Source organism: Gossypium hirsutum, chromosome A11 (assembly GCF_007990345.1).
Source record: "Gossypium hirsutum isolate 1008001.06 chromosome A11, Gossypium_hirsutum_v2.1, whole genome shotgun sequence".
NCBI classification, from domain to species: domain Eukaryota; kingdom Viridiplantae; phylum Streptophyta; class Magnoliopsida; order Malvales; family Malvaceae; genus Gossypium; species Gossypium hirsutum.
This window is the reverse complement of record NC_053434.1, coordinates 83,088,668-83,113,539: the sequence shown is the minus strand read 5'-3', so window position 1 is coordinate 83,113,539 and position 24,872 is coordinate 83,088,668. Positions and strand designations below refer to the sequence as shown.

Genomic DNA, 24,872 nt, shown 5'->3' with positions numbered 1-24,872 from the left:
CCTATACCACTTCATAACATAATCATAGCCTTTCATATCTTTGGCAAAATCTTCAAGTTACCCGTTGAACCACTTGGAATACTAAAGGATACCCGGGGAAATCTCATACATATAATAAGATGCCAATGCCATATCCCAGATATGGTCTTACATGGGATCACATATATCGATGCCGATAGCCCAACTATGGTCTTACATGATATCTCGTATCGATGCCATGTCCCAGACATGGTCTTGCACGAAATCAAATATTGATGCCATATCCCAGATAAGGTCTTACACGAAATCACACATAACCCTAATGTCATGACATTTGTATCCTATCTATTCCTGAGGCTTAACCGGGAATTTTACCATATCGAATCCTCGTCGATCGTATTGATAACAATAATTAAACAATTCATGCAATATCAAAATATTAAATGCATAAGATAAAGTTGCATTATTTACACACGAACTTACCTCGATACAAAATATGACAACTAATTCGATTTAGTCCAAAATATTGATCTTTCATCGGTCTAGGTTTGGACTCCTTTTTTCTTGTTCTATAATATAAATTTAGCTCATTTAATTATTATATTGTTCAAATCAGTCCAACAACCATATTTTGGCAAAAATTATAGTTTTTCCCCTAAACTTTTACATATTTACAAATTAGTCCCTAAGCTCGTAAAATGAAATGTACTCATTATATTTGTTACCCAAACCTAGCCAAACCTATATCATGCTTGTACCAGCCCATATTTTTCACCAAATCACATTTTTACTACCCATTTTTACAACTTTTACAAAAAGGTCCTTTTTAGGTGTTTTCATAAAAAATCACTTAGTAAAAGATGTTTATTACACATCAAATATTCATATTCTTCCATTAAACATCAAAATACATGCATGCCACACATGGGTCAAATTTCAAACATGAACCCTACTTCAAAATATAGCTAGAAATAAGTAAATCGGGTTACAAGGACTTCAAAAATGTAAAAAACATTAAAAGCGGGGCTAGGATTGACTTACAATCAAGCTTTAAAAATGAAGAAACCCTAGCTATGGTTCCTTAGAATTTTTGCCACAAGAGGTTGAAGATAGACATGATTTTTGCTTCATTTTTCCCTTTTAATTCTTTTATTAACTAAATGACAAAAATGTCCTTTGTGCTAAACTTTAAATTTTACCAATTCATGCCCATTTTTGTCCATAAAAATAGAAATTGGTCAAATTAATATTTAAGGACCTCTAATTAATAATCCATAGCTATTTCATGCTTAAAGCTTCTAGAATCACATATTTTGCAACTTTTGCAATTTAGTCTTACATGTCAAATGCGATACTTTATCAATAAAATTTCTTCATGAAATTTTCACACAATCATGAAAACATATCATAGACCTCAACACATTCATAAAATAATTATTTCTACTTCAGATTTGTGGTCTCAAAACCATTATTCCAACTAGGCCCAAAATTGAGATGTTACAGTACGTTGTACTAGTGCTAGAGTATACTGGCATGTGTTGCGGTTACTTGACAGCTTGTGTGAGAAGCACCATGTAGCTACGTCTTGACTGACAACTTGTTTGAGTAGGCCCGTTGATAGCTCTAGTGTGAGCAGTATATGTGATATGAGATTTAGTTGGCTTCAGACCATGTTATTGGCACTTTGGTGCGAGTTTCTCGAGTACTAATAGTATTCCAAATGGTTCAACGGGTAAATAGAAGACGTGATTGTATATGAGATTGATACGAGATGGTACAGGTATGTACATGAACCGTATAAGCTTAAATTGAAGAAGTTGTGAAGTTCATACATAAGATTATATTTGAAAATGTGAAAGGTTTGTTAGTTAAATGAACTACATGTTGATATGTTGAATTTGATGATTTGTATATTTATGTTAAGATTGAGTTTATTTCATACAAGCTTACTAAGCTATATAGCTTACTTTGTTTAATTTTCCATGTCTATAGATATTTCAAAGCTAGCTCAGATTTGGAGATCATCAGAGACTTCATCACATTATCCAACTATCAATTTGGTACTTTGAGCTTGTATTTTGGTCATATGGCACGTATAGGATTATGGTCATTTTGTTATGTAGTTTGATAATGAGTTGAGTCATTTGAATTGGCTTGTAAATGCTTATGTTTTGGTTTGTATATATAGTCATGAGTATTGGCTTAATTTGGTTGGTTTGATTATGTATATATATGTGTATATATGGTTTGTATTGTGAGTGTATGGATGGATATATGATGCTTGTGAATTATGAAGATTCTGGAGGTTAAATGGTTGACATTAGAGTAATTATACGCTTGTGATTTTGATGCATAATGATGCATGTTTAGAAGTGTATAAATAGTTGAATTATAAATGTGAATTTGGTATAAATGGTATGGAATGCTTTGTGATTAGTGTGCATAGAGAATGGAAATATAGATTGTACATGAATTATGTTTGGATTGGTTGACTGAATGCCTATTATATGCTTTCTTTTGGTGCCTTTGAATTTGGTGTAGGTGTATACAAGTTTGGGTGGCAATTTGGCTTGGTAAATAGCCTATTTTTGTCCACATGGGCAGAAACACGGGCGTGTGTCTCAGCCATGTGTGGCACACGGTTATGTTACATGGCCGTATGTCAACTGGTGTTGAAATTAAAATCAAGTCAGTATGCTCCACACGGCCTCACACACGGACGTGTGACTTGACCGTGTGGCATAAGTCAGTATATCCTACATGTTTGGTACGGCCTAGCACATGGCCTGGTAGACGGGCGTGTATGGCCATTTTTAGGGCACACAGGTGTCTGTTGGCCATGTGACCCAAGTGAGAGAGTTACAAGGGGTCAGACACGGGCTGAGACACGGTCATGTGCTCTCAATTTGAATGTCCACACGGTCTGTGACACGAGCATGTCTGTTGGCCGTATGAAACACATGGCTGGGCCACACGGGTGTGTGTCCCTTGTTTTTGAGAAAATTTTCTAAGTGTTAAAAAGTTTCCAAAGTTATTGGTTTAGTCCCAAACCACTTCCAATACATGTTTATGGCCTCGTAGGCTTGTGTAGGGACAAAATGATTGGTTTTGAACTGAATGTATATGATTTGACTAATTGTATGTGAAATGTATGTTTAAATGTGTTATAAGTCTGGTAATGCTCTGTAACCCTATTCCGACATTGAATATGGGTGAGGGTAACACAGCTCTTCATAAGCGTCCTGATATAGGCTCTTATGAGCTTCCTGACATGGCTCGCTTGAACTTCCTATTATGCTATCCGGAGCTCCTGTTATGCTATCTGGAGTTTCTGTTACATGGCTCTTTATGAGCATTCCTAATAGGCTCTTCGTGAGCTTCTTGATTAAAAATTCTTTATGAAGTTCTTGTTATAGACTCTTATAAGTTTCCTGATATAGTTCGGATAACCATTCTATTACATGGCTCACATGAGCATCCTGTTATATGGCTCGAGATTGTGTTTCCTGATTTTGTGCCCTTATGAGTACCCCTAAATATGAATTGACTATTTCTGATTTGTACATTTTAAGTGTACTACCTATGTATCCATTGATGTTTTCAATGATTCAACGGGCAAAATACTGACATGAGAAAATAAGAACACGAAATGAATTATTATATGTATGTGCCTGAAATACATGAAAATGATGATACATGATATATGGAAGTATGAGATGGTGATGTATGAACATGGAACTTGTTTGATGAATATGTTCATCTAAGATTATAGATTTGTAAACTTCGAGTGTATTTTCCTAGGTTTCCATTAATATTTTAATTGATTTAATGAGCAAATTCCTGACATGAAATAATCTGAACATGAGACAAAATACTATGAAAATATATTTGAAATACATGGGTATGATTTGTATATTTTATTTGAATTCAAGATGTGAAAAGTATATGTATATGAGAATTTGATTATTATTGAGCCCATACATGTTTCTTGATGTTTATATGAGATAATATGATTTAGAAATGAATTATTACTTGTATGTACATGAAATACATGGAAATGACATTACCTGATATAATGATGCATGAATTGGTTGTTACATGAATGTGGATCATGCTTGATGACTTTGTTCATCCATGATTAAGGACTATTATATGTGATTACTTGGCTAACATGATGATGATATGTGTTTAGGGCTTGTGACCAAATTGGTTGATAGTACCTTGAATGTTTATTTTGAACATAAATATATGGTAAGTTATTTACCATGTTATTCGAACTTACTAAGCATTTCATGCTTACTTTGTTTTACTTTCCCTTGTTCTATAGTAATTCGGAGCTCGTTGGATTGGAAGCTTGGCATAGATCACTCTCACTATCCATCAGCCCATCTTGGTATATATGATAAATTAATTATGGTTATAATGGCATGTATAGGTTAATTAACCAATGTTGGCAAGTAAATGTTTGGGTTATAACTAGCCATTGGAATGGTTTGTGTTGAATATGTTTTAATATGTATAAATGAGGCTATGACATGTTTGGTGTGTGCTTAAATGGTTGAATGATAGAAATCATGTTGGCATATTAATGATTATTTCTAGCATATTTGGTAAAATATGCATATAGGTGAATTTGATAAGTTAATTAAGTTTTGTAAGTTTGGTTACATGATAGTAAAGTGTATTTGAGGTGCTTAAAAGCACATTGGTTGTATGTGATGTTATGTCATGCACGGGACTCGGTTTTGACTTAAATTAATTGTTTTAAAAATGGCTTGTGAATATGTTAAAGTATTGGTGTAAGAAGAAGACAAATTAGGTGAGAAATGTAGCTTGGAAAATAGCCTATTTTTGTCCACACGGGTAGAGACACGGGCGTGTGTCTCAGCCATGTGTGACACACGGCCTAGCACATAGGTGTGTGATCTGGTCGTGTGTCCCCTGCATCTTTAAAATGCCAAAACAGAATGCTCAAAATTGATCACACGACCTGGCACATGGGCGTGTGGCTTGGCTGTGTGACCTCTTCACCTGCACATGGTCTAGCACATGGGCGTGTGACTTGATAATGTCACCCAAATCAAAGAGTTACACAGCCTGAGACATGGGTGTGTCCCTTGGCTGTGTGAGCCACATGACCTGACCACACGGGCGTGTGACCCCTACGTCTAGGAAAAAATTTGAGATTTTTCAAAAAATTCTATGAGTACTCGGTTCAGTCTTGACTCGTTTCTAATGCATGTTTTGGACCTCGAGGGTTCATATAAGGGAGTTTATGTTTGATTTCTGACATGAATACTGTATAAAATGAAAGTTTTATTTATTTGATCTATATATTCAAGTAATGCTTTGTAACCTTGTTTCGGCGACGGATACGGGTTAAGGGTATTACAAAGCTCTTCCTAGATCCAATCCTAGACATGTACATATCTATTGACCCACTCCTTATTTCGCAAATTGCTCACTTTTATTCATGATTTCTCCTATTATTTTATTATGTGTGAAATAAAATATCTTAAAAGAACTTAAGCCTAAAAGCTTAAAATATCTTAAGAAATAAAATGAATAAAATAAAGACAAGATCCCCCCATTTATTTATTTGCAGACCCCTTAGAATCCGATCCATCTTTTTCTCCATCGTTCTTGTTTTTGCTTGAATTGCCACATTCCTTCCTCGAAATTGGAGTCCATGGATCAAATATAAAGTCTGAAATTTAGGCACAAAAATAAACGGGTCATGAAATATTTTTGTAAAAGCGTCTCTCATTGCGTCGTCCCGTATTTTTTAGTATCTCCAATAAGCTTGTTGCTGCATTGGTTCATTGCTAGGTTCAGAGATTGGTTCATTCGTCTCTACCAAATCAGGAATTTCAATTGGCTGCATTGGTTCTGTCTTTGTAGGAACTTCTTCTTCTTCAAGTTCATCGTTCGATTCAACTTGTTGTTGCAGAATAGAATTTCCTGCTACACGGAAAAGGTCCCAATCTGTGATTATGCCTTGGCTATACCCTATCTTCTTTACGTTTGCAAGAATTTTAGCTTTCAAGCACAAAACTATTATCGTAAAGGGAAAGTAAGTTGGACCAGAACCTCTAGCGGCACAATTTTGAATATCTCTTAAAATGATCTTTCCCACATCAAGCCGTCATAATTGAGTATAGCAAGACCATTTGTTTTACTTAAATTGTAGTCTATATGAGATAGACATAAGACTGAACCGAACAAAATAAAACCATAATTTGCTAATGGTGTCAAATATTCTCCATGACAAGCATGAATCCCATGCTTTGACACAATCCATTTAGAACTCGGAACTATAAGTTCAATTAAAATCTCTTGCAATTTCTCAACCTTAATATTTTCCATTAAGGAAGAATATTTGTCATTTTCAAAATTAGGTAAATTAAAGAATTCATTAATATTATTTGAGTTTATTGGTACCTTGATTCCTCAGATAGAGAATTCCGTTAATTAACTTGATGTAACACCCCAAACCCGTACCCTACATTGGGACGGAATACGAGGCGCTACAACTCTTCAGCACATGTAGCCAAACTTTTCCAAGTCATCAAGACTTGGTAAAATTTAAAACTTTTTTACAATATGTCTAAACTTCATTAACATGGACTCACGAGACCCCAAATATCCTTGGAACCCATTCAGGACCGATTCGGGTCCTTTAACAAACTCTGGAAAGATAACATTAGAAATAGGGCACAAGCCTATGTAGAAGGGCAACACGCCCATGTGGCCATTAGGACATGGCCGTGCTAAAGGTCCGTATGGTTAACACAGTCTAAGCAGGATGTGACACGCCCGTGTCCCTCACATGGCCATGACACGCTCGTGTCTCAGCCCGTGTCTAAAAACCTTAACATTCTGTTTCTGACGTCAGCATCCAATTAGGGGCACACGGCCGAGGCATATGCCTATGGCCAGCGGCCATGTTCTCCACACGGCTGAGACACACGGTCGTGTCTCTACCCGTGTGTTTACTACCATGCATACTGACTTGAAATTTTTACGTGTAGGGGACAAACGGCCAGTCAACATGCCCATGGGGCTTGATAAACCGTAATTTATACATATTTTTACCCCATGCTTAACACATTTTATGGATGGTTTCTCCTTAGAATTGGTGAATTCGATGCTCCTAATCCTTTAATTTCATGTTTTATACTTAGGTGAGCATAGAAGACTAAAAAGGGCGAGAAACAGGCCCAAACTGGAGAAAATGGACCCACGCGAGAAATCAACATAGCCTGGACTTCCTCACACGGGCGTGTCACACGACCGTGTCCCTTTGGTAAGATCCAAGCACGACTTACACGGGTAGATCACACTCCCGTGCCCATTTAACAGCCTTGACCATGGCCTTAAGTAATCGCACATGGGTGTGTCCCTACCAAGCCTAAGTTTAGTCCAATTCGGAAAAGGCCAATTTAGGGGGCTCTTAGGTATTCTGAAGCCTATTTAAACACCAGAGGAGGCACTTAGAAGGGGGACGTAGAGTAGGAAGTAAGAAATTACTCAAGGAAAGCCGATTGATCCATCTCAAAAGCCGGATTCATTGTCAAGACTAAAGATCTCCCTTCAATTTCCTTCAGGAGTTTTGGGTTTTCTTATGTTTTGTTATCTTTATGCTTTTGAGATGTTTTCTTTCATAAATATGAACTAAACCCCCTAATTATCTAAGGGGAATGAAACCTAAGACAAATCTTGTTATTACTATATGAATTGTATGGTAAATATTTGACTTGTTCTTAATTATGTGTTTTTAATTCTTGTTTTAATATTCCAGGATATTAATTCAAGTTAACGCTCTTATTCATAGGAGGAATAGACCCTGTCTAAGAGTAAAATTGTCATAATTAAGCGCAGTTGATTGCGCGCCTAGAGATAGGGTGACAAGATTTTTCCGGATTAGGGTGAAACCTAATAAGGGAATCCATAGATCGAGTTAATGTAATTCTAAGGTGTTAATTAGAAAGAGATTTCAATTATTCAACCTAGGGTTAGACGTTATTAGTCTCGAGAGAGATAATAATATAACTTAGGGATTTCTATGGATCAAGTCAAATGAATAAATCGTCTGATTCAGAGTCAAATAACAAGTGAAGTCTAGGTGGATTTTTCCTTAGGTATTGTCTCAATCAATCGAATTTTCCCAAAATTATTTTCCCAAGTTTTCTTTCTGTGCATTCTTAGTTAATAATTAGTTTAGATAACCAAACCTCTTAATTTTTAGGCTAGACAATAAAAAGGAAGTAAATACTAGTACTCATAGTTCCTTTGGGTTCGACAATCCGGTCTTGCTGAACCATACTACTGTTCGATAGGTACACTTGCCTTAATCGTGATAATAAGTTAGTCTCAAGAACGATTCATTTATAAATCTTTAAAACCTGTTACGAATATCACGCATCAAGTTTTTGGCGTTGTTGCCGGGGAACTAGGATATTAGGAAAACTCGATTTTTATTACTTTAGCCATTTACTTTATTTGCAATTTAAGTTTTTATTTTCTAATTTTTCTCTTATTTTCTTCTAACAGGTTTTTCTAGTTTATGACCCGAAGAAACCCGTCAGTACCATTACTTTTTGACGGCAAGGTTGTCCACATAGTTTACAGAAATAGACGAGAAATAAGGCGAAGCCTAAGATACACAGAGGACGAGCAAGAGGACGATACTTCAACCACAACCGAGGAGATGGCTGAAAACCAAGAAAATCTGCTACCTTCTGCAATTGCTGCTGATCCAGTAAATTAGAATCCTGCTCCACGCACTATGTATGATTATGCTAAACCTAATTTAATAGGAATTGAGTCAAGTATAGTTAGACCTACTATTGCTGCAAATAATTTTAAACTGAAACCTAACACAATTCAAATGATACAACAGTTTGTTCAGTTTGATGGTTTGCAGGATGAGGATCCTAACACTCACTTGGCAAATTTCCTAGAATTTTGCGATATATTTAAAATTAATGGCATTTCTGATGACGCTATTTGCCTTCAGTTGTTTCCCTTTTCGTTAAGGAAGATGGCTAAACAATGGTTGAACTCGTTACCACGAGGGTTAATCACTACTTGGGAACAAATGATTGAAAAGTTTTTATTAAAATATTTTTCGCTGACTAAAATAGCCAAATTAGGTAATGATATCTCCTCTTTTGTGCAAATGGATTTAGAAACACTCTACGATGCATGGGAGAGATACAAGGACCTTTTGAGAAGGTGCCCTCACCATGGGTTACCGCTTTGGCTACAGGTTCAAATGTTTTATAATGGTCTGAATCCTTCGACTCGACAGATGATCGATGCAGCCACTGGCGGAACTATCAATAATAAGACACCTGAGGCGGCTTATGAATTTATTGAGGAGATGTCACTGAATAACTATCAGTGGCAAGTTATGAGGATAAAGTCGACGAAAGCAGCTGGTGTTTTCAACCTCGATGCGGTTACCATGCTATCTAACCAAGTAGAACTCTTAAATAAAAAGATTGACGGTTTGTGTGGTTCTACTCAGGTACATCTAGTGATGAGGTGCAATTCGAATAGAGGAGGAGCATGCATAGAATATCAACCCTTCAACCTTAGCATCGAGGAGGAACAAGTCCAATATATGGGTAACAATAACTCTAAACCCCAAAATAACCCGTATAGTAACACTTATAATGCAGGTTGGAGGAACCATCCCAATTTCTTGTGGGACGGTCAAGGAAATCAAATGCCACAACATCCTCCGGGTTTTCAACAACCACCTTACTAGCAGGAAAAGAAGCCAAACCTTGAGAAGATGTTAACAATATTCATCTAGGTGTCAGAAACTCGTTTCTAAAATACTGAGACAGCCCTTAAGGATAAACAAGCGTCAATCCAAGGGCTTGAAACTTAGATAGGTTAGCTTGCTAAATTGATATCTGAACGACCACAAGGTAGCTTGCAGAGTAACACTGAACACAACCCAAAAGAGCACGTGAAAGCAGTTACACTAAGGAGTGGGAAAGTGTTAGCTGAATCTGAAAAGAAGCCACCACAAGAAGCTGATAGAAAGGAGGTCGAACCTGAGAACAATGGCAATCTAAGGCCAAAAGAATATAGACCACCAATCCCATACTCGACAAAGTTGAAAAAAGACTGCATGGATGAACAATTCAGTAAATTTCCTGAAGTTTTTAAACAACTGCATATTAACTTACCTTTTGTTGAAGCTATATCACAGATGCCTATATATGCAAAATTTTTAAAAGAGCTTTTGACAAACAAAAGGAAGTTTGAAGACTTATCTACAGTGGAACTTAATGAAGAGTGCTCAGCCATACTCTAAAATAAACTGCCAACCAAACTGAAAGATCCAAGAAGTTTTACTATTCCCTGCTTAATTTGTAGTTTGAATGTTGATAAAGCACTAGCTGATTTAGGCACCAGCATTAATTTGATGCCATATAAAATGTTTAAACAACTTGGCCTTGGGGAACCTAAACCCACTAAGATGAATATTCAATTAGCTGATAGATCTGTTAAATATCCTAGGGGAATTATAGAGGACGTACTTGTAAAAGTAGATAAGTTTATATTCGCTGTTGATTTCATTGTGTTTGACATGGATGAAGATGTTGAGGTGCCTTTAATCTTAGGTCGACCATTTTTAGCCACTGCTAGGGCTGTAATTGATGTGGGTGATGGTAAATTGGTACTTAGAGTAGGTGATGAAGAGATTATTTGTAAAATTTATGATGCCATGAGATTTTCTAGAGAATAGGATAACTCTTGTTATTTTATCGATTCTATAGATCATGCTACTCAAGATTCTTTTCAGGAAATCGTACACAAGGACACGATGGAATTGTGTCTCGCCCAAGGAGAGGGGATAGATGATGATTCTAAAATAGGAACCGAACTAAACTCCAATGAAACTTTCCCAAAACTAGCAGAATATGAGGGAATTAAGATAACAGATAAACTTAAGCAAAAACCCTCTATTGATGAACCTCCCAAACTGGAACTTAAGCAATTACCGGATCACTTGGAATATGCATTCCTTGGAAATAATTTCACATTACCAGTAATTATTGCATCCAACTTGCAACCCAAGGAGAAAGAGGAATTATTCCAAGTATTAAGAGAGCATAAAAGGGCCATATCTTGGAAAATTTCTGACATTAAAGGGATCAACCCTTCTTTTTTCACCCACAAAATTTTAATGGAAGATGATTATAAACCATGTGTGTAAGCCCAACGATGACTAAACCCCAACATGAAGGAAGTTGTTAAAGTTGAGGTAATTAAACTCCTAGATGCTGGAATTATTTATCCTATTTCTGATAGTCCTTGGGTGAGTCCAGTGTAGGTTGTTCCTAAGAAAGGAGGCATGACTGTTGTGGCTAATGAGAGGAATGAATTAATCCCAACAAGGACAGTCACAGGTTGGAGAGTGTGCATTGATTATAGGAAGCTAAATGATGCCACGAGAAAAGACCACTTTCACCTCCCATTTATTAACAAAATATTGGAAAGATTGTCAGGACACATGTACTACTGCTTTTTAGACGAACTCTCTGGCTATTTCAAAATCTAAATAGCTCCTGAAGATCAAGAAAAGATGACATTTACATGTCCATACGGTACGTTTGCTTATCATAGAATGCCTTTTGGATTATGTAATGCTCCTGCTACTTTTCAGCGTTGCATGATGGCCATTTTTGACGAACTTGTAGAAGACGTCATGGAGGTATTTATGGATGATTTTTCGGTTTTCGGTAACTTTTTCCATCTTTGCCTTAAAAATTTAAAACGAGTGTTAATTAGATGCGAGGATACAAACCTAGTGCTTAACTGGGAAAAAATGTCACTTTATGGTTCAAGAAGGTATTGTATTAGGATATAAAATTTCTAGTAGAGGGATTGAGGTTGATAAATCTAAAATTGAAACCATTGAAAAACTACCTCCCCCTAATTCGGATAAGGCTATTAGAAGCTTCTTAGGACATGCTAGGTTTTATAGAAGATTTATTAAAATTTTTTCTAAAATAGCTAAGCCTTTCACTAAATTACTAGAAAAAGATGTGCCTTTTAATTTCGATTAGGAGTGTTTAGAAGCATTTAATATTTTAAAGGATAAACTGACTAAAGCTCCAATTATAATTGCACCTGATTGGAATTCAGCTTTTGAACTAATGTGCGATACAAGCGATTTTGCAGTAGGTGCAGTTTTGGGATAGTGAAGAGATAAACATTTTCAACCTATCTATTATGCTAGCAGGACTTTGACAGCCGCACAAGGAAACTACACCACCATGGAGAAAGAGCTACTAGCTGTGGTTTTTGCATTCGATAAATTTAGGTCATATTTAATATTGTCTAAATTTGTCATTTATGCTGACCATTCCGCTCTTCGCCACCTTTTTGACTAAAATTGATGCAAAACTTTGGCTCATTCGATGGATCTTATTATTACAGGAATTTGACTTAGAGATTAAGGATAAGAAAGGAGCTGAAAATCTTGCGGTTGACCATCTCTCCAGGCTTGAAAACTCAAGTACCAAATAACCAGATGACATTGAAATAAATGATTCATTCCCTGAAGAACAATTTTTTTCTATATCTAATTTTGAGGTACCTTGGTTTGCAGATATTGCAAATTTTTTAGCTGCTAACATTATCCCAAAAGGGTTGACGCATCAGCAAAAGAAGCGATTCTTCGCTGATGTGAAAAACTACTTTTGGGAAGACCCTTTCCTTTTTCGTAAATGTGCTGATCAAATCATAAGGAGATGCGTCACAAGGACAGAATCATTGAAAATCTTAGAACATTGCCACTCAGGACCGACTGGAGGACATTACGGTGGAAATAAGACCACACAAAAAATCCTCGAATAAGGTTTTTATTGGCCCACTCTATTCAAAGATGCCAACAGGTATGTTACTTCTTGTGACAAATGTCAAAGGACAGGTAATATATCCAAGCGTGATGAAATGCCTCAGACATATATGCTCTCATGTGAGATATTTGACGTTTGGTGTATCGACTTTATGGGCCCGTTCCCTAGTTCATTAAAAAATAAATACATCTTAGTAGTTGTTAATTATATGTCCAAATGGGTTGAAGCCCAAGCTTTACCTACTAATGATGCTAGAGTAGTAGTACGATTCCTTAAGAAACTTTTCTCTCGATTCGGTACACCTAGAGCAATTATCAGTGATAGGGGTACTCATTTTTGTAACGCCCAATTCGACAAGATCCTTAAGAAATACGGAGTTCATCACAGAACACCCCTTATCACCCTCAAACTAGTGGCCAAGTCAAAGTAGCGAACCGAGAGCTTAAACGCATCCTAGAAAAGACAGTAGAATTAAATAGGAAGGATTGGGCGAGGAAAGTAGATGATGCTTTATGGGCTTATAGAATTGCTTTTAAGACTCCCATAGGAACATCACCTTATAGACTTGTTTATGGGAAAAGTTGTCACCTACCGGTTAAGTTCGAACACAGGGCATTCTGGGCTATAAAATTTCTAAACCTTAACCCCAAACTTGCAAGTAAAAATAGGTTGATGCAGTTGAACGAGTTAGATGAGTGGCGAACCAATGCATATGAAAATTCAAGCCTATATAAGGAACCAACGAAGCGCCGCCATGACGCCCGTTTGAAGCAACAAAGGCAATTTGAAGTTGGAGATCTTGTCCTATTATATAACTCGAGGCTCAAATTATTTTCGGGAAAGCTTAAATCATGATGGCCAGGTCCTTTCGTAGTTCAAACTGTGTTTCCATATGGCACAGTAGAGGTAAGTCATCTATCACAAGGCACTTTTAAGGTAAATGAACATCGTCTCAAAATGTATAACGGTGAGAATTTCAAAGACTATAAAGAGGAGCTACGGCTCCACAAAATTACCTAAATATACCCACAAGGTAGAGTCGAGCTTAGACTATAAACAAGCGCTTCTCGGGAAGCAACCCGAGCACTAACAGTATTAATTTCTTTAAATTTTAGCTTTTAACACCTAACATACTAACCGAATCATGGAACACAGGCTTTCTAAAGACACACGGCCAGACACACGGGTGTACATTAGGCCGTGTGAAAATAGGGCAAAATTATTTCCTCAACACGAGAAGCGATAAGTCACCACGGCCGTGCGACATGGCTGTGGGCGAACCTGCCAAAACAACACGGGCGTGAAACACGCCGGTGCCTTGAAACTGTGGTTGAAACTGAGAATGTAACACGGACGTGCGACACGCCCGTGCCATAGACCATGGTCGAGCCTGTCAAAATAACACGGGTGTGCGCCTGTATACACGAGCATGGGAGAAGCGAACGGAGATCAACATGGTCGTACAACAGGGCCATGTACACCAATGTGCCCAATTTTGAAAACCACGAAACGCACGGGCTGAGATGAGAGCACACGGGCGTGCCCCACGGTCGTGTGCCCCAATTTCTCTATAAACACCTATTATTTATTTTCTTTTTATCTCTATATTTTAAAATTATTTCTTTTATTTCCTTTTAATACTATTTTATCCTGAGTTTTTACAATTTTTATTTTTCGGCTATTTCATTATGAGTAATTATGCTTTAGTATATCTTCTAAATAGTTCCTGATTTTATCACAGTCATAAAGAGCTCCAAAGCTCATCTTCAAATAGGAACTAAAAACTCCAAGGGCGCAGGATTTATGAATTAATGAACCTCGACCACCACTGGAGTATCCTCCTCCACTCTCATCTTTGTTTTGGCCGATTACTCTCCATAACTCCAATTCAAGGAGTTCATTCATTATTCAGGAAGTTTCACTTCTCTCCCTATCTTATGATTATAAATCTATTTTTTTTCAATATATCTATCTTTATACATTAAGGGCAATGTACATCTTAAGTGTGGGGGGTCTTTTATATCATCACTGGAAATCCCTGAATTCTGTCTTCTTCTCACGCGAATCACTCATATCACTATTAGAAAGAATTTTAATCAACTTATGATTTTTATTGATATGTCTTGAATTAAAACATAGGCATTTATGTATTGATTGTTTAAACTTTAAGACATTAGGGAATCAAACATGATAAGTTGATTTTTGAAGAATTAAAAACTTTTAGGTTGTTTCCCTAAGTTTAAGTATTATCTTGAGTTGAAATTCACAAGTTTGAACATCAAAAAGCCATAATTTTTGTGAGATCTTGAGCCTTTAGAGAATCTATTATTTCTTTCATGCTCACTTTTATTGTTGCTTTGAGTGCGTCAGTATTGAATTGTTATTCTAGAACTTGCTTGACTATGCATGTCAAGACCACACCATTTGATTTGATATGTCAAGATAATAAAGGCACTTAGGTTTAACCCACTCACTCCACAAAAGCCTACCTTTATAATTAACCCTTAGTGATATAACCCTTAGTGAACCCCTTTGAGCCTAACAAGCCATTAATTGATTCACCCTCAATATTAACCCATAACCTATTATTGTTGAAATCCCCTAATTTGATCCCTATTTTTGTCGAGATTTGATTTGAACTAATTGCTTAGCTATGTTTTGCTCTTCTATGAATTTGACTTGTTCTTAAAAAAAACGAATGTACTTCAATACATATTAGTTGTAATTCGTCGTTTTTGAGCTTTAATGTTAATTTCATATTCTAAGAAGAAGCTCACTTGTATTGAATTGATGACTAGTTATTTTTCTAGCTAAGTATTTTTCAATTAAATCTCGATTCTAACCTTTTCTTTTAGCTTGTGACCACACCCCCTAACCAAGGCCACATACAACCCTCTAAAAAAGCTTTTTGATTGATGTATCAGCTCAATATATAGTGGTGGAGATTTGATTTTCAAGCAAGCCTATGGTAATAACTTTTCATATTGACTAATGAGTGCTTTTATTGATATCCTTAAACACCTTGAGTGATTTGAGTGAACCTTTAGTGAGGATGTTAAACGCTGCGATATTTTGATCTAAGGTAATCACTTAGATAAGAGGAGACACTTATGTTTTCGTGATAAAATGCTCAACTTGGAATGTTTGAAACTTTGATGTACTTTTAGTTGAATTTTCAATATACGAATACTTATGGATTATTTTGAGATATTATTGATAGGGATTATAAATTGAGATGAATTTATTTTGATTGTGAGTTGAGGATTTTGCTTGAGGACAAGCAAATGCTTAAGTGTGGGGGTGTTTGTTAAACCGTAATTTATACATATTTTTACCCCATGCTCAGCACATTTTATGGATGGTTTCTCCTTAGAATTAGTGAATTCGATGCTCCTAATCCTTTAATTTCATGTTTTATACTTAGGTGAGCATAGAAGACTAAAAAGGGCGAGAAACAGGCCCAAACCGGAGAAAATGGACCCACGCGAGAAATCAACATAGCCTGGACTTCCTCACACGGGCGTGTCACACGGCCGTGTCCCTTTGGTAAGATCGAAGCACGACTTACACGGGTAGATCACACTCCCGTGCCCATTTAACAGCCTTGACCACGGCCTTAAGTAATCGCACACGGGCGTGTCCCTGCCGAGCCCAAGTTTAGTCCAATTCAGAAAAGGCCAATTTTTGGGGCTCTTAGGAATTACAAAGCCTCTTTAAACACCGGAGGAGGCACTTAGAAGGGGGATGCAGAGTAAGAAGCAAGGAATTACTCAAGGAAAGCCAATTGATCCATCTCAAAAGTCGAATTCATCGTTAAGACTGAAGATCTCCCTTCAATTTCCTTTAGGAGTTTTGGGTTTTCTTATGTTTTGTTATCTTTATCTTTTGAGATGTTTTCTTTCATAAATATGAACTAAACCCCTTAAATATCTAAGGGGAATGAAACCTAAGATAGATCTTGTTATTATTATCTGAATTGTATGATAAATATTTGACTTGTTCTTAATTATGTGTTCGTAATTCTTGTTTTAATATTCCAGGATATTAATTCAAGTTAACGCTCTTATTCAGAGGAGGAATAGACCCTGTCTAAGAGTAAAATTGTCATAATTAAGCAGAGTTGATTGCGTACCTAGAAGTAGGGTGACAATATTTTACTAGATTAGGGTGAAACCTAATAAATGAATCCATAAATCGAGTTAATGCAATTGTAGAGTGTTAATTAGAAAGAGATTTCAATTATTCAACCTAGGGTTAGACGTTATTAGTCTCGAGAAAGACAATAATATAACTTAGGGATTTCTACGGATCAAGTCAAATGAATAAATCGTCTGATTCAGAGTCAAATAACAAGTGAAGTCTAGGTGGATTTTTCCTTAGGTATTGTCTCAATCAATCAAATTTTCCCAAAAGTATTTTCCCAAGTTTTGTTTCTTTGCATTCTTAGTTAATAATTAGTTTAGATAACCAAACCTCTTAATTTTTAGTCTAGCTAATAAAAATGAAGTAAATACTAGTACTCGTAGCTCCTTTGGGTTCGACAATCCGGTCTTGCTGAACTATACTACGGTTTGATAGGTACACTTGCCTTAATCGTGATAATAAGTTAGTCTCAAGAACGATTCATTTATAAATCTTTAAAACCTATTACGAATATCACGCATCAGGGCTGCCCGTGTGTCACACACAGCCTAGACACACACCTTTGTGTCTACTCGGGTGGATAAAAATAAGGCTATTTACCAAGCCTTTTTGCTACCCTTACTTACATTAACCTACATAAGATCAACCAAACCAATACAAGCATAACATATATATAACCAAATCGCCGACAACCATTAGAAACTTGCATCAAATGCATATAATAAAAATTAACATTAGCCAACTTTCATGGCCTATACAAAATGAATATCACATCATCATATGTGCCAACACTTGTGGCTAAACTGACAAGACACTAAATTGAAGATTCGAGTCCCTATACATGCTAAAAATCAAAACATTTGAACTAGCTATACCAAAGCTTCAGGTGATAGTGTGATCAATGCCTCCGACGCCTCTTGATCCCCAATACTAGCTTCACGGCACTGTAAGAAGATGGAAAGCAAATGAGTAAGCTAAAGCTTAGTAAGCTCACATGTATATAATAAACAACATGAATCAATAGTTAAAATAAAATAAAGTTTCATAAGCTTAACCTTATTATACATACTCTTACCACAAGTACTTAACATATTGAAATCTTTACTCAAGAGTTTTACGTACATACCTGTACTAACTCGTAACACAATTGCATAATTCCTATTATTGACGTAGTCGTTGAATAACTACCGACTTACCCGTATAACACTAGGAATATCATTGGATACTAGGAAAACATATGCATAACACACCGTATGTGGCCACATGTTACCTTATTTAACACATCACATATTGCCTATTCTCGAGCTAATCACAGGCTTACTCACATAAGCTGACAGTCAAGACGTAACACATGGGCTACTCACACAAGCTGACAGGTACCCGCAACACATGCCGAGCTACCCAGCTATCGGTAGAACGTACTTGATTAGCGCTTGGATTTATATAATCACACATCACATATACAAATGAGTTCATAACCACATAGTTCCTAGTGACATGTCACATTGTATCCTAATCTATTCCGAAAGTTCAAACAAGACTTTTCTCGTAGACTTATCTTCGACAAACTCGGTCACTTAGGCAATCACATATTTCATGATAAAAGAGTTAACACATAATCCCGCATAATGACAAAATATTGTAACTTACCTTTAAGGGTGGAAATTACAATTCATGCAACATTTAAGCATTTATACATTATTCTCATTTCATTATTTACGTGTGAACTTACCTCGGTACAAAATTTGTAAAAACGAGTCTAGTCCTCGTACACCTTGTCTTTTCCCCGGTCAACGTCTGTTCCTCGTTTTTCTTAATCTAAAATGATAAAAATTTCACTAGTTCAATCATCACATTAACTAAGACATTATATAGACCATATTTTGGCAAAATGACCATTTTGTCCCTAGGCTTTTGCAAAATTATGATTTTACCCCTAGGTTTGAAAATCATTTTTCATCAAATTTTCCCACTAATTAAGCCTAGCTGAATTATTTTTATACTAGAAACAACCCACAATTCCAATTATTTCACACATTTACAACTTATTTTATTAACTTTACAAAATGATCCCTTTAGGTGTTTTCATGAAAAACTACTTCACAAAAATTGTTCATTTATCCTTCATAACTCAATATTTCAACAAACTTCTCAAAAGCTCTCACGAAAAAACCTTATACTTTCAATATTTTTTCAAAATAGTCCCCTCAATATCTAAATTAAGCTTTAGGGGCTCCAAAAACATAAAAATTATCAAGTAAGGTTATCTAAATCACTTACTTTCAAAGATGGAGAGTGGATGGAATCTCAAGCTTCCAAAAACTCTCAATTTGATGGTATTATCGGTGGGAAAGGAAATGAGAAGAATATGATATCGTTTTCTCTTTCTTTTATTTTTATTTTAATCAATTAAGTCACCAAACACACCTAATATTGACTTTTGACCTCTCTTGTCCCCCTATGGCCGATCGCTCTCCTAAAAAGGGTCTATTTGCCCTTTAAAGACCCTCAATTGTGGTTCTCTAGCTATTTGGTCTATCTATCAAGTAAAATAGAACTTTTACCCTTTATATGATTTAGTCCTTTTTCGCGATTAAGCTTACAATCGTTAAAATTTGTTCATCAAAATTTTCATGCACTCATAAAATCATACTATAACACATAAAATAATATTAAAACAATAAAAATAATTTCTCATCCTCGTATTTGTGGTCCCAAAACCACTGTTCTGTTTAGCCCTAAAATCAGGCTGTTACATTTCTCCCCCGTTAAGGATTTTCGTCCCCGAAAATCTTACCAGTGAAAAGGTTTGGGTATTGATTTCAACCCCATGTCTATGCCATAATACTTTCACAAGTGCTACACTTTTGTTTCTCAATTGTTTGATTTCCCGAGCCAGAATCTTGACCTATTCCTCACCATAAGTCATGTTCTGTTGAATTTCAAACTCAGTTGGTGAAATCACATGCAATGGATCTGATCAGTATCGGCATAACATAGACACATAAAACACATCGTGAATCTTCTCTAACTCAGACGGTAAGGCTAACCGATATGCCACTGGCCCTATCTTTTCGGTAACCTTATATGGTCCAATAAATCGCGGACTCAGTTTGCCCTTCCGACCAAACCTCAGAACTTTCTTCCATGGAAAAACTTTCAAAAATACCTTATCACCGACTTGAAACTCGATCTCTTTCTGCTTTCAATTAGCATAGGATTTATGTCTATCCGAAGCAGCTGTCAAGCAATCACGAATTACATTTACTTTTTCTTTGATTTTCTTTACTAGATCGACTCTGTGAATCTGACTCTCTCTGAGTTCAGTCCAATACAAATGCATTCGGGACTTATGCCTATACAAAGCCTCATAAGGCGCCATTTTCAAACTCGACTGATATATGTTATTATAAGCAAATTCCACCAACGACAAAACCTTTCCTAACTGCCTTCGAATTCTAATACACAACATCAGAGCATATTTTCGAAAACTTGGATTACTCTCTCTAACTGACCATCGGGTTGTGGATGAAAAGAGGTATTAAAACTCAATCTTGTACCTAAGGCCCCTTGTAGCTTCTTCTAGAACTGCGATGTGAATCTCGAATCTTTATCTGATATGATTGACAAACGTACTCCATGAAGTCTCACAATTTCAGAAACATACAACTCGACTAACTTATCGAGTGAGTAGTCAGTGCGTATCGGAATAAAGTGAGCCGACTTAATTAATCGATCCACCACGACCCAAACCGCATCTTTCTTTCTTGGTGACAAAGTCCCGTTACGAAATCCATAGTAACCCGGTCCCATTTCCACTTGAGAATAGTCACGGGTTGAAGTAACCCAGAAGGTACTTGCTGTTCGACTTTCACTTGTTGACATATCAAGCATTTCGAAACAAACTCTAAGATATCCTTTTTCATACTCGGCCACCAATATAGTCTCTTGAAATCATTGTACATTTTGGTACTTCCCAGATGGACTAACCAATAGCTACTATGTGCCTCGCTTAAGATCTTTTGAATAAGTTAGGTACCTTTAGGAATACAAATCCTATCTTGGAACATCAAGTATCTATCAGAATTAATCCGAAACTCTGTTTCTACACCCGATTCACATTGAACTCTTTTGGCTTGTAATTTTTTGTCAAATTTTTGAGCTTCAAAGATTTCTTGGAAGAGCATCGGTCTAGCTCTTAATTCAGCTAAAATAGAGCTATCATCCGATAAAGCTAACTGAGTGTTCATAGCCTTTAATGCAAACAAGGATTTCCTACTCAAGGCATCGGCGACCACATCTGCCTTTCCCGGATGATTGACAATCACTAACTTGTAATCTTTTATTAGCTCTAGCCACCTCCGTTGCCGCAAGTTTAACTCCTTTTGATTCATCAAGTACTTTAAGCTTTGTGATTGGTGAATACCCGAAATTTCTCGCCATACAATGGTGTCTCCTGATCTTTAACGCGAATACAATGGCGACTGGCTCCAAATCATGGGTCAGATAGTTTTTCTCATGTGGTTTCAGCTGCCTCAAAGCATAAGCTATCACCTTGCCTTCTTGCATCAATACACATTCGAGACCATTCAATGACGTGTTACTATAAACTACAAATTCTTTACTCGGTTCAGGTTGAACTAAAACTGGGACCTCAGTCAACAATGTTTTTAACATTTCGAAACTCTGTTGGCATTTTTCTAACCATTCGAATTTGACATCCTTCTATAACAACTTCGTCATTGGAGTAGCAATCATGGAAAATCCTTCAACAAACCTTCGGTAATAGCCGGCTAAGCCCAAAAAGCTTCTAACCTTAGATACATTCCTTGAAGGTTTCCAATCTACGATGGCCGAGATCTTACTCGAATCAATTTGGATCCCATCACCAAATACAATATGTCCCAGAAATCCGACTTCGTTAAGCCAAAACTCACTCTTACTAAATTTAGCATAACATTGTTTATATCTCAGAATCTACAACACTGTCTTCAAGTGATCGGCATATTCAAACTCACTATGAGAATAAATCAAAATGTCGTTGATAAACACTACAACAAATTTATCCAAATAGGGTCGAAAGATGCAGTTCATTAAATCCATGAAAATCACAGGGGCGTTCAATCTAAAAGGCATCACTAAAAATTCATAATGACCATACCTCGTCTGAAATGTAGTTTTTGGCACGTCTGAGTCCTTAACTCTTAATTGATAGTAACCGGACCTCAAGTCTATCTTGGAAAACACAGTGGCTCCCTTTAGTGGGTCAAACAAATCATCGATCCTTGGTAAAGGATACTTGTTCTTAATTGTGACTTTGTTGAGTTGTCGGTAGTCTATACATAATGTCATTGATCCATCCTTTTTCCTCGCAAACAGTACTGGAGCAACCTATAGAGAATAACTTGGTCTCGCAAAAACCTTGCTAGTTAATTCTTGTAACTACACTTTCAACTCCTTTAACCCCGTCGGAGCCATCCTATACGGAGCAATCGAGATGGGCATCGTACCAGGGATTAACTCGATACCAAATTCAACTTCCCTAGTTGGGGGTAATCCGAGCAATTCTTTCGGAAACACATCTGGGTACTCACATACCATTGGCACTGACTCAATCTTCAATTCGGATACTTGAGTATTCAACACAAAAGTGAGATAAGCATTGCACCCTTTTCTCAAATATCTCTCTACTGTAACCAGTGATATCACTATTGGCAAGTTATCCCGTTCACTCAGTTCAACCCGAAGAACATCCCCGCCCTTGAATTTCAACTCAATAGATTTTCTTCCACAATCTACTACAACACCATGGGAAGTTAACCAATCCATACCAAGGTTTATATCAAATTCATCAAACGGCAATACCATGAGGTCATCTGGAAAACAATGGTCTTTAATTGCCAAAGGACAATTTCTACATACTTGATCAACTAACACATGTTTCCCTAATGGGTTAGACACTTTTACCACAAATTCAGTAAACTCAACTAGCATGTTCATACTAGGTATCAATTTCATGCAAATATATGAATGGGTGGACCCCGGGTCAATTAAAGCAGTAACAGATATATTATGGATAGAAAAGGTGCCTGTAATCAAGTCGTGAGATGAAGCCTCATCGCGAGCGCGAATTGTATACGTCCTCGCAGGTGCTTTATTTTTAGGCCTCCCAGCTGGGGCATTCTTACTATTTGCTCCACTTTCCAAATTCTTCTATGGCCTTCCTCTAGGAGAAGTGTTGCCGGACTTCATACTCTGGGATTTCTCCTTCTCGACCATCTCAGGACAATCTTTAATATAATGATCGTGGAATCCACATTTGAAACATGCTCGGTTATTATCCAGCACTCACCGGGGTGGCGTCGGCCATAGTGTTGACTCTCAGGCCTATTAAGTCGAGCATTGCCCACACTCGCTACCGAAGTAGTCTAAGCCTTATGTCCTGAAGACTGTTTCCCTTGGTTTATAGTTGATAATCCAGCTGAAGCACTAGATCTAGTGTTAAATTCCTTCGATTTCTTAGATGAAGACTGAAATGATTTACACATCTGTCTCTTCCTTGAGTCACGAAACTCCATTTCAGCCTTCCTTTTCTCCTTGGCCAATTCTTCGGCCTTACAAGCTCTCTCTATTGGCATTACAAATTCTTTTAGTTCAAGGATACCAACAATCAATTAGATGTCTTCATTTAATCCATCCTCAAACCTCTTACACATAATGGCCTCGATCGATACACATTCTCGAGCGTACTTACTAAGTCTCACGAACTCACACTCATAATCCGTCACTGTCATCCGACCTTGTTTTAACTAGAGAAATTCCTTTTGTTTTTTGTCGATGAATCATTGACTAATATACTTCTTCCGGAACTCCTCTTGGAAGAAGTCCCAAGTGACCCTCTCCCTTAGTACAATCGACACGAGGGTGTTCCACCATTGGTATGCCGAGTCTCTTAAAAGTGATACGACACACTTCATTCACTTATCCAGTATGCATGACAATTCATCAAATACCCTGATGGTATTCTCAAGTCAGAAATCTACCCTTTCAGAATCATCATCTTTATTAGCACGGAACTCCTCGGCTCCTTGCTTCCGGATCTTACCTACTTGGGGTTTGTTCAACCTCACAAAATCCATACCCTGGGGTGCTATAGGGACAGGTTGAGGAATAGGTGAGGGTGGAGGGGTGGAGCATTCGGGTTCGCTCGAATGAACTCCGTGTACCAATTATTCATTATATGGAGAAAGGCCTTCCGAGCCCCTTCTCCTCCTCCCTGACTAACCGTGGGAGGTCTATTATCAGTCGACACTGCACCTTCAACGGGAGCAGGCGCGTTACTCTCAACATCATCTAAACTCAAATACACGCTACGTTAGTCCTAGAACCGTCTAAACCGTAACTCTGATACCACTAAATGTAAACCCCACACCAGTACCCTACGCTGGGATGGAATACGAGGCGCTACAACTCTTAAGCACGTGTAGTCAAATGTTTCCGAGTCATCAAGACTTGGTAAAATTTAAAACCTTTTTGGAATATGTCTAAACTTCAATAACATGGACTCATGAGACCCCAAACATCCATTGGAACCCATTCAGGACCGATTTGGGTCCTTTAACAAACTCTAGAAAGATGACCTTAGAAACAGGGCACAGGCTCGTGTGGAAGGGCAACACGCCCGTGTGGCCATTAGGACATGGCCGTGCTAAAGGCCTGTATGGTTCACACGGCCTAAGCACGATGGTACACGCCCGTGTACAGAGCCCGTATGAATTAAATTCTAAATTCAAACTTGCAGAGGTTTTCACACGGCCTGACACACGCCCGTGTCCATGGCCCGTGTCCCTCACACGGCCATGA

The 24,872-nt window shown here is 37.2% G+C and overlaps 1 protein-coding gene and 1 non-coding gene across 2 annotated transcripts; both read right to left on the bottom strand.

Annotated features, from left to right (window-relative positions):
* Positions 1–9,127: 9,127 nt before the first annotated feature.
* Positions 9,128–9,234, bottom strand: LOC121210692 (small nucleolar RNA R71). The gene has a single exon (XR_005905806.1). It is a non-coding gene; the product is annotated as a small nucleolar RNA R71 (small nucleolar RNA).
* A 12,050-nt stretch (positions 9,235–21,284) lies between these two features.
* Positions 21,285–21,686, bottom strand: LOC121210025 (uncharacterized). Its single transcript, XM_041082096.1, has one exon. The coding sequence runs from the start codon at positions 21,684–21,686 to the stop codon at positions 21,285–21,287; it is 402 nt and encodes a 133-aa protein (XP_040938030.1).
* Positions 21,687–24,872: the final 3,186 nt, after the last annotated feature.